The sequence below is a fragment of the Nelusetta ayraudi genome, unplaced genomic scaffold, assembly GCF_046127955.1.
Source record: "Nelusetta ayraudi isolate G7.1 ecotype Tasmania unplaced genomic scaffold, CSIRO-AGI_Nayr_v1 ptg000135l, whole genome shotgun sequence".
In the NCBI taxonomy this organism is placed as follows: Eukaryota; Metazoa; Chordata; class Actinopteri; order Tetraodontiformes; family Monacanthidae; genus Nelusetta; species Nelusetta ayraudi.
In genome coordinates, this window is record NW_027466185.1 from 15,958,969 (window position 1) to 15,969,583 (window position 10,615).

Consider the following 10,615-nt stretch of genomic DNA (forward strand, 5'->3'; position numbering starts at 1 on the left):
GAGAAGGCGGCGGCAGCAGAGGCGCAGGCTGCTCAACATGTTGTGTGAGCGCGCGCTAAAATGGTTACAACCGTTGAAAGTGGCCAAACCCACCAGAGGAGAACTGGGCGTGTGAAAGTTGACTTTGGTTTTGGAAGCACTTTGAGTGGTCAGGCCGACTAGAAAAAGCTGATTATAAATAGAGTTGACTTTGTGTTTACATGGCAATAAACATGAGACAAAAAATAATGTGTAGCCACATGCTAAAGTCCGAGTCAGTCTGTGTGTTTTTTTTTGGTTTGTTTTGTTTTTAAGAATTGTGACTATTCAAATCTTCAGTTTTGTAACCTCGGTGACTGTGAGGTGAAGTCCTGCTAGTCCATCTGCATCAGCATGAGCGCCTCAGCAAAAATAATTACACACTTTACTCATCTACGTTAAGCTACAAGGAAACGCTGATGCCACATCACACAAACACACTTAAACATGTACGTATGATAAGCATTCGTTTAGTGCAGGCGTGGGCAAACTAGGGCCCGGGGGCCAGTGGCGGCCCGTGAAGCTTTCTTATCCGGCCCGGGGAACTTCAAGAAATTATATTAACAGTCAGTGAATCACTCGGTACACTCGGTTGCTCAAGTGTATCAATGTCCTTTTTTCACCTTTTATGCACATAGCCAAAAACTGAATTCAAAACTGAAATTCATCGAGCTGTTCGTACTTTCCTTCAGTCTAGCTCAGGGGTGGACAAACTCTTTGGCTGGTGGGGCCACAATGGGAGCAGCAGCAGCAGATGGATGGAGTGTTTTGGTGAGCCACCTCATAGGAGGAAACAATCTATCATGGGATATGTAGAAAACATGTTGCTTTAATTATTGAAAATGAAGCAAAGTTGCAACCAAATCAGTGTATTTGAAGGCCCACGGTGCTCAGCTCTTTATTGAAATGACTCTGAAAACACAGGAATAGTGTTTTCTATAATTTCTTCAAGTTTGGCGGGCCAGATTAAAAAGCTCGACGGGCCGCATATGGCCCCCGAGCCTTAGTTTGGCCATGTCTGTTCGAGACAAATGCTTGGGATATTGAGGTGAAAGCAGGGGCAGGAAGTTCCCCCGCCGAGCAGCCAAACTACGCTGCTGTAACCACCGACGTGTCAAGTTTGCAGGTTTTCCTGCACACGCAATAAAGATGTAGAGTAAAAACTCTTAAAAAAAAAAAAAAAAAAAGCCTTGCAGGAGACAAACAGAGTCTGAGCTTCAGCCGAGCCGACGAGGATCGAGTTCCTCAGCTGAGAGTTTCCAGCGGAGGGACGTTAGAAGTGCAGAAACAGGGTCTGTGTGTGTGTGTGTGTGTGTGTGTGTGTGTGTGTGTGTGTGTGTGTGTGTGCGCGTTGTGCTGCTGTGCCCGCCTTTTCCATCAGTCCTCCCTCCCATTTCCACTGGGTTGGGTTTTCCACTTAGGTAATGGCTGGGTAATGCCACCTTTGAAAAACACCCTCGCACAATGTTTTTTCTTAGCGTTTACAAGGCGACGAGCAAAAAAGGGAAAATACTCAGAAGTTCTGCATTTTTACTGGGCGTTTGAATGGCTCATTCATCAGCCCACAGGATGGTGAACTTGAGCGCAGACCAGAGATGGTGGTCCAGTTTCATTCACACCACTGGTTCTCAACTGGTGGAGTCTCAGGACACAGTTTTGACCTTAAGTCGCAACACAAATTTATTCCACCAAAATAAAAGCACTAGCCCGCTTTATATCACGTCTAGTAAATAAATGATTGAATTGTGTGTCCTGCAAAATAAATGCCCAATATTCTCTAATAATATACATATTTTAAAATCCCTTTCAAGTTGTGTCCTGCAAAATAAATGTGAAATATCTTCTGTATAATTATACACGTTTTAAAATTCCCGTTATAAAACACAAAAGGGAAACCGCTCAGGAAGTTGCGACCCAATTAAAACAGCCCCGTGACCCACTTTTGGGTCACAACCACTCGTTGAGAAACGCTGATTTACACCTTTCACGCTGGCTTATGTAAGCGGAGTGAGAGAAGCAGAGAGAGAGAGAGAGAGGGGAAAAAAAAGAGAGAGAATCATTTCAGTTTGAAGCGCTGGTCTGCGGCCCAAAGCGAGGACGGTTATCGCTGCGTGGCTGCGCCGGCAGGAAGCTGAGCGCGCTCACAACACGCCAACATGCTTCCTTTAAAGGAAATTTCCAGCAGCTGTGTAAACCGTGGGGGCTCATTCAGAGCCACTTCCCACTGCATGTGCAGGGAAAGCAGGAAAAGTGAGCAGCGAGCTGAGATACTCGGCAGGGGCCTCCGAGACCCTGCACTTCATAACTCGCAGGTCTATTGTGAAGTGTCAAAGGGGGAAAATCTGCGTGCTTCACTTTACAGTCTGGAAACTCATCATCTTCTTGTCACCGTGTGGCTCTTTCAGAAATGGGACTTTCCCCTTCAAAACTGAGCGCGACAGTAAAAAGTTTAACAAGTCTAACGCAGGTTTTTCTGCCGCCCTGAGTCAGACGGCTTCACTCCTTGGCTCCTCCTTCACTCCCTGGCTCCTCCTTCACTCCTTCGCTCCTCCTGAAGCAGTGCTTCTCAGCTAGTGGAGGCTCACGACCCAATTTTATTCCACAGCAATCATACACACACACAAATATATATATATATATATATGAATAAATAAATAAACAAAAAAGTTAAACGACGTCACGACCAAAACAGCGCTGCGACCCACTTTAGGGTTGCGAGCCAGCAGTTGAGAAGCGCCATCCAGAAGGTCCCCTCCTGTTGATACGAGGGCCTTCTCTGCCCTCCAGGGACTGCACACGCCACAGCCAGGAACCAACAACTGAGCTGATTGGCCAATCACAAGGTCAACTCCTGCCAGCCTGCACATCGCTGACAAACATTGACGCAGTCAGCAAATGGTTCCGACCCACTTTTTACCACTCTGTTCAATACGATGACAACGCTAATGCTAATGGATGTGTACATAATATTGACATAGTTGGGGGATTTCTTTCCGTGTAGCAGCAGTGTGATACATAGTCCTTGATGGGTGCGGCGTAGCTCTGTTGTTTTTGTAGAGGGACCCAAATACAACAGAACCTTTATGAGTGTGACTCAACATTTCTAACTCTCAGGACGACAGTGAAAAGTAGCAACCTATCATCACTTTACTGGTCGTGACTGATTGATTTCTGACTTTCAGTTCTATTCGATGAATCTTCTGTTCAACTATTTGTAAGACAATATATTTGGCCAGTAGCTGCACTGATGGCACCCAACACTTTGGCCTTTTGCTCTGCATCGTGCTAGTATTTCAGTGAATACTACCAAGTAACTGGCTGGTTTGTTGTCAATGTAACAGCATATAAACTAGCAGGTGGGTTTCTGGGATGGAAATAATGCTTCCAGTCACTGCATTAACAACTCACTCTCCAGCTTGTATTTTAACAATAAACCAAAAGTGAAAAGGCCTCAGCACAGAGGCAACTAAAATGCCAAAAACCCAATGGAAAAAAAAAAAAATCTCTCCAGATTATAAATAAATGCAACAACATGCTTCATCTGATTAGGATTAATCAGATGCATCTGCATCTGTCTCGCTGCTGCTTTGTGACTTTCTCCACAGGAACTCCTTGTGGTCTGGCACCTGAAACTTTTCTCAGTTGCTTCCTTAAACTAGTTGCGTTATGCACCACATTACTTCCACCACCTCAGAGTTTCACACCTTGTACTAGGTTGCAGTCTGGCCTACTGCTGTTTCAATTTCAGACTTTTTCTCAGGTTAGCACGCCGCACTGCATTAACGGTCCAGGCCAAGCTGTGCAGATGGCTGATGTGAATCACATGACAGAATCCGACTCAAAGAGCGAGTGAATAACCATTCACATCACTTCAAAGTGAACCTCTCATCTTGGATGTTTTCATGCTGTTGGCAGCTGAATGCAACGGCAGGGTTTACATCGCAGCAATGGGAAAATGACAAGCAGATGGCCATTTAAAGGTCCAGTGTGTACAATGCGGCTTGATTTATGATTTATATGTTGATAAAGCTTAACATACTGCTCATAAATACATGAATGCTTTAGAAAATTCTGCTTATCGCTGCCTCTGCACAATTTGACTGTCTTTTGCAGATCTGCTTTGGCTGTTTGTTGTACATAGATTGATTTCAGTGTTTTTGTTACTACTGTATAGTTTTTATGTACTGTTTTTTTAAGTGCTGCAACAGTGTAGTTTCCAAATTTGGGATCAATAAAGTACATCTATCAACCAATCGATCTATCTATCTATTAATAAAAGTGTATAATGGCGGTACAATAAAAGTAATTTGGTTCCTACCCTTAGAATGGTTCTCATATTTATAAATATACCCAGAGCAGCAATAAGGGTCTTCAGTCTCCTGGTTCCACGCTTGCTGCTATAATGCACCACCATGTTTTTTTTAAAAGAATCTTACCATAACAGGTTTCCTTAAAAATTGTACACACTGGACCTTTACATTAGTGAGAAGAAAAATTGTTTTCCATCCTTTACATTTGTGCCACTTTTAAATAACTGACTATTCTCTGGCTCTACAATGGCATTAAAAACAAATAATCAAACAGCTGGAGCAAATCTGCTGCATGACACCTCCCACTTAATTCCACTGGCCAATAGAGTCATTACACAAAAAAATCACCCACAATCCACCCCAGCATTGCAAACACTTGACTTGGCTTAATTACCCTGCTGTCCTTATTACAGGCTGCAAACAAAAAAGCCACAGCAGAGCTTCTATCCTGATTGCAAACCAACAGGGTGTGACAGCTTGAACTCAAGCCAAAAAGGCAGGGCAGTGATCTGATTGGTTGGGTTTTTGTTTTTTTAAGCCCGAGGGGCGCAGGTGAAGCCTTAAAGTGGCTAGGCTGGTGGGGGAGGGGGCCAGGATGTGACATCATTCGGGCACTGGGGATTTTCTTTCTGCTCAGGTGGAGCTGAACGCTGTTGCCTGACGGAGAGGAAGGGTGGAGCGGCTGGTGGGCCTCTTCTGGGCTCTGGCTGTGTGAATGGAATGACAGGAAACCCTCCTCCCAGCACACAGCCCCAGTAAAACCAGCACACAAACACACATGGAAACACGGACGGAGCAGGAGTAGACCAGTGACAGCCTGCTGCTGAGATCTGTCGTGCTGCATGTACTACTTGTAATCCTTTACGGTATTATTCATCTGACCCGATCTTGTTGGAACACTGTAGCTGCGTTTCCATCACAACTAGGATTGCGTAAAACCTAAATATAGCAATAACAAAAAAAACTGGTGATGGAAACAGCTCAACTTGGGAAAACCTCTCAAATATGGCTGAAAGGGTTTGACGCTCTCATGAGGTGGTTTTTCACATGTGCCCATTTAGAGGTATATTGCAAAAGTGTCATGGAAACACTTCTTTGGCATTGACACGTCAGCGGATGTGACGTACAGGGTCACGTGACCCGTTCACTGCCCAGTGAAAATGACGCGTTATGGTTGGATGGAGGAGGAGACAGAATATTTAAGTCATGAAAGAGAAAAATAGAACCATCATTCTGGACAGCAAACAACATGGAAATGCAGAATGTTTTCTACCTGCCTACATCCTCCTCACAGTGGGCTCTCACGGGACGAGATTTGACCAGAATTCTGGCTTATGCGTTTCACATCATTCAATGGAAACCTATGCAAATCGCAATTGTACTTTGTGGAAATTTTTAGAAATATTGCTTTTATTTCGCAAAAAACTGTCATGGAGACGCAGCTAGTGGGAGCAACAGTTGGAAGTGCAGACGCTGATTTGATCTGTGTGCGTTTCAACATCTTGTAGAAACATGCTTGAATAGGTGAAGCAACACATGGTGCGTTTGTTGTCAGAAGAGTATTTTCAGTATCACACACACTGAGGGGCGAAGCAGGGGCAGGGGGTTACTCACCCACGACCATTAATGTGAACTCAAAACCTCTCTTCACAGATTTCCTGTAGACTTGGTTGGGAAGATTTACAAAACCCACATAGTTCTCTGGGATCTTCTGTGCATGGAGGGGAAGGGAAAGAAGCAGAAATGAAATAAATCAGAGATTTGCCTCATTAAGAGTGCAAACTGTGGCAGACTGACACTGTTGCAAAGAGTCGGAGGAGCAAAGCAAAGCATTTTTTTTTTATTATCTGGAAGTGAAAACTGACTAGAGCTACACGACTCAATAATAGAATCAATTAAACACACAATACTTACGGCTGAGCAGGAGAAATCCACCGTCCAAGGATTCAGTTCAGCAGCATGGAGGAAGCAGAAAACAAGTCAGTAAAGGCTTCATCAACCGATGAGGGTAGTTTATATAAAGTTATTCTCAATTCCACGTTTGTTTACTTGAAGACTAAAGATGTGAGCAAGATGTATGCAGACTGATGATGAAACATCCTTTTTACAATAATAAAAAAAAAAGTCCTACTAAGATTAGCTCTGAATTCTCTGTCTATCAGTAAATATTCTACATTTCCACACACAGGGTGAAGTCTCACTCAGAACTACAACTTCATTCAAGTGACTCCTTAGTTAAATATGTTCAATTAAATAAATGCAGACTGGGGAAATAATTTCTCTCTCGACAGTAAAACATTGCATCAAAAATAAAACGTGTCAAATAAAATGTGTCACGTCATGGCTGTAGGAAAATGACACCATCCATGTGTGGACTGGTTTCAGTTTTTACAATGCTGATCATGATGCCACCGAGTTGGATTTTCCCCAGAAAAACGGTGGTTTGATCTACAAAGCAAGACTGTAAGGAGTGGAGGTGTCGTAGTTACTGTTCCCCTTTTAGTAAAGGCACAAATAAATAAAAATACATCCCATCTGACCGGCAACAGAGAAAAACTAATATATATGTATATATATATATATATATATATATATATATATATATATATATATATATATATATATATATATATATATATATATATATATATATATATATATATATATATATATATATATATATATATATATATATATATATATATATATATATATATATATATATTTCAAAAGCCACGATCCAATCAAAACAGCTCCAGTGTCGCGACCCGCCAGTTGAGAAACGCTGATCTACGATGATTTTAAAGCCCTGCCTACTGGCACCACCACTCTGTCATTGCACTGAGACCAGACCCGACCAAACCAAACCAGAGTCCCAGAGTTCAATGGAGAATCTCACCATCTAACAGTTGCTCTTGCATTGGTCAGTTGGCCAAGCAGAAGCTACGGCGCTTGAATTTGTGATCATGGTATGATGCCATTCTCAGGTGCGGCGGTGCTTCTGCTCTCACTACTTACCAAATAGATGCTTTTATGAGATTATGAGACAGGTGGGGTTAACAAGTCTCTTATCTGAGGCTGCAGGCTTCAGTGCGCAGGCACAGCGGTGAGCTGGAGCAACACAACCTACAGTAGACTGTGCTGCATCATAAAGTGTTGCTTTCTCGCGAGAAGCCGCGGCCAGTTGTGTAATGCTAAGCGCTAAGCTTCCTGTAGACCTTTACACTCCTCAATCCTAGTGTAACTACATCCACAAACACATACACATTGCTGACTGAGAGCTGTCCCTCCTGGCTTCAATCCCCTGGCCTTCTCCTCCTGCTGCTTCCTGTATTGGAGACAGCACAAAGGTAAAACATTCCTTCTGAAGCTGCACATAACCTGACAAGCTCATGTCTTAAACAGCACAGAGGAAATGCTGCATACCCATATTTGGGGTTTTCATGTCATCCATCTTTCTGCCTTGATCTAACCTGATTAGAGGTAACGTCCTTTAGCTTTATTTATTTACCTACTTATTTACTTACTCATTTTGACTCAGGGTTACTAATTGGTGCTCCAATCACCCTTTTTTCTTCAACTCTGAAATGAAATTTTCTATGGGACTATGATGTTTTGTGTTGTTTGTGTATCTGTGTTGTTACTTGTAATATGTCTGGGCCGCCTCTTATAAGCTTTAATTAGCTTCTCTGGGGTGACCCCATTTCACAAGTCCCTTGTATGTCCTCATCAATTTTCTCTTTATATGTGAATAAACTTGTTGATTGATTGTTGACAGAAGTCAATAACGGCTATATTTAAGCATCTTTGAGTGTCCAAAAAAGCGCTACATAAAGTTGATGTATTATTATTATTATTATTATTATTATTATTATTATTATTATATTTCATGTGAATGTTGTTGTCAGTTTTTCTCTTAATACGTTGCAGTTTTGCTGAGTGTTAACTGAAGTGAGGAGGTGGCCGTTACTAGAATCAACAATTATTATTATTAAAGAGTACTCCTACTGCCTTCCATTCTGCAAACTAGCAAAAAATATAAAAACCAAAAAGTAAAACCACCAAGTACATCTTGAGCTGTTTGCTGTTTTTTCAACTGCCGGAAACAATGTGTCGCGCCTCCAGGAAGCTGAGGTTATAAAGATGTGCAGCTAACCCACAGGCTGACTTGCAGAGCAGGCTCTGAATCTCACAGTAAAGAGCATTCCAGCGCTTTGACCAACAGACTCTTCCCATGACCTCTGCAGAGGCCAGGCAGCAACATGCATCATTCCACACTGGTTTTTTCCCTTTATCATTTTTTTTTCTGCTACTATGTAGGCTCTGTAAGACAGCGAAGGCTGAACAAACAGCCAAATCTATGCTTCTGCCACTTAAAAACTATACAAGAATAGATATTTACCATTATTTTAAACTAAAAGGATCAGAATTTGTGGTTTGATGCTGATGCTTGTTGCTGCCAGGTCTGTATTACTACAGGAGACTTTCAGACCAATCATTTAAGGCTTGTTGCTTTCCATTTCTTTGTGTACCAGGAATAACTTCAAATCTTGTTTTACCGTATCACCAACCAACCACACTACGCACAAAGCTTTTTTCGCATTTGCAGATCATTTGTCAAATGAGCAGATCTCCTTTATACACACATCTCAAAGTGCACAATCACAGGACAAACTGAGGAACTATGGCAGTATTTCTACAGCGGAATGAGAGTATTTTCCTTTTGGACACAAAACACAGTATGAAACTCAAAATTTCAAACTTTTCCATTCTAATATTCTCAAATAACAAGTAAGATATAATTGAGTGTGCCTGGGCTAATTAAAACCAGGTAGACTGACAGCTGAATGAGTGAGAACTCCAGATGACCTCCCCACAGTATCTGACACCCTCTATGTCACTGGCTTGGAGCCCGATGTGAACCTGTGCTATTGCCACCGCTCTTTGCAATCAACACACACACACAAATTGCCTCTTAACAATGATGACAAAATTCCACTAATCCACTGGATGAGAATCTATTAATTGTTTGCACTCACATGCTCTCTTGCCAGACTTTTTGGCTGAACAAGATCAAGAAACAACTCCACTGTTGTGTGGGTTGTCATAAAGAGCTGTACCTCAAATAAGTTGGTGAGCCCAGGAACTCTGTGTTGCGGCACAGGGTTTTATGACAATGTAAATGTGATGATAATTTGTTGTCTTATTTCAATTGCCTGCCAACCACCAACAGCATCAACACAAAAGAGTCAACGGGGTTACAGACTCCAACAAAACTACTTAATTAAGATAGTTGTTTTTGTGGAGGAAGTTTCCAATCAACACTGTGTATCACTGTTAACTTATGAAACATTTTCTGTTTGAAGTCACCCAGTAAAATGGCCCCCAAACCACCAAAATTGCATTGCAGCAGCAATTGATTCTAACCCAGCCTTCTTGCAAACGAAGCAGGCTTGACAAGTTGCGTAGCTGCTTTAACGATGACAAAAACCTAGGAAATGCCACAACTCATGTCGTCTAAACCAAATGTGCCTGCACTACTACAACAACAGCAAAAAAAAATAAATAAATAATAATAATAATAATAATAATAATAATAATAATAATAATAATAAAAAAAAAAAAACTGCCTTGTTTTGAAAGTTCTCCATCAAAACTTCATTCATACAAATGGCGGGGAAACAAACAGAAACAGACAAAATACAGAAATCGGTCACGTCTTCAACAACGCAACAAGTTAAGCACGCCAGGTATTACTATTCAAGGCTGCGTGTGTGTATATCTCCAGTTAGTTGTGCATTATACCCATAAAGTAAACTACGAAACTACTGCGTGTTAAACCAACAAAGCAGAGGGCGGCTGCGACCGAGGAAGACGCACGAAAAGTATTTTTGGCTGTGAAAAGTTGCTCCATATTCACAACCTCAATCATACATTACAGTGTGAAACTTGATGTTAGTTGACGCCGTGAGTTTCTGAAAACGTAGGTTTCTCACAAGAAACGTAAAACTAGATACTATACATGATAACACGGGGGATCGTGTCGAATCATTTCCTTGGCGTAACGAGTGCCAGTCAGTCGGTAAACTCCGGGTTACAACCCTCCGTGGAAAAGGTTTCACAATAGCCGCTGTCACAAAGTACGTGTAGGGCTTATCGAATGCAAGACAACGCGACACTCACCCATTTCTTTCTGTTTAAAAAAACCCGCCGTTCCTGTGGCTTCACAAATCACTGTACCACGACTTGACAATCCTGCGCTCGACTCCGTCAACCAGTTGTAATGT

The 10,615-nt window shown here is 42.0% G+C and overlaps 1 protein-coding gene across 3 annotated transcripts in view; it reads right to left on the bottom strand.

Annotated features, from left to right (window-relative positions):
- Positions 1-10,615, bottom strand: part of LOC142905016 (septin-7-like) — a 31,221-nt gene extending 20,606 nt beyond the window's left edge. For 2 of the 3 annotated variants that reach the window (XM_076051478.1, XM_076051477.1), the window contains exons 1-2: positions 10,498-10,615; positions 5,943-6,027 (exon numbers count right to left, since the gene is read on the bottom strand). In XM_076051478.1, the coding sequence (XP_075907593.1) occupies positions 5,943-6,027; positions 10,498-10,515 (103 nt within the window). In that variant the 5' untranslated portion in view covers positions 10,516-10,615. Of the gene's footprint in view, positions 1-5,942; positions 6,040-10,497 lie in introns of all 3 variants that reach the window. The other variant, XM_076051479.1, reaches the window with a different exon arrangement.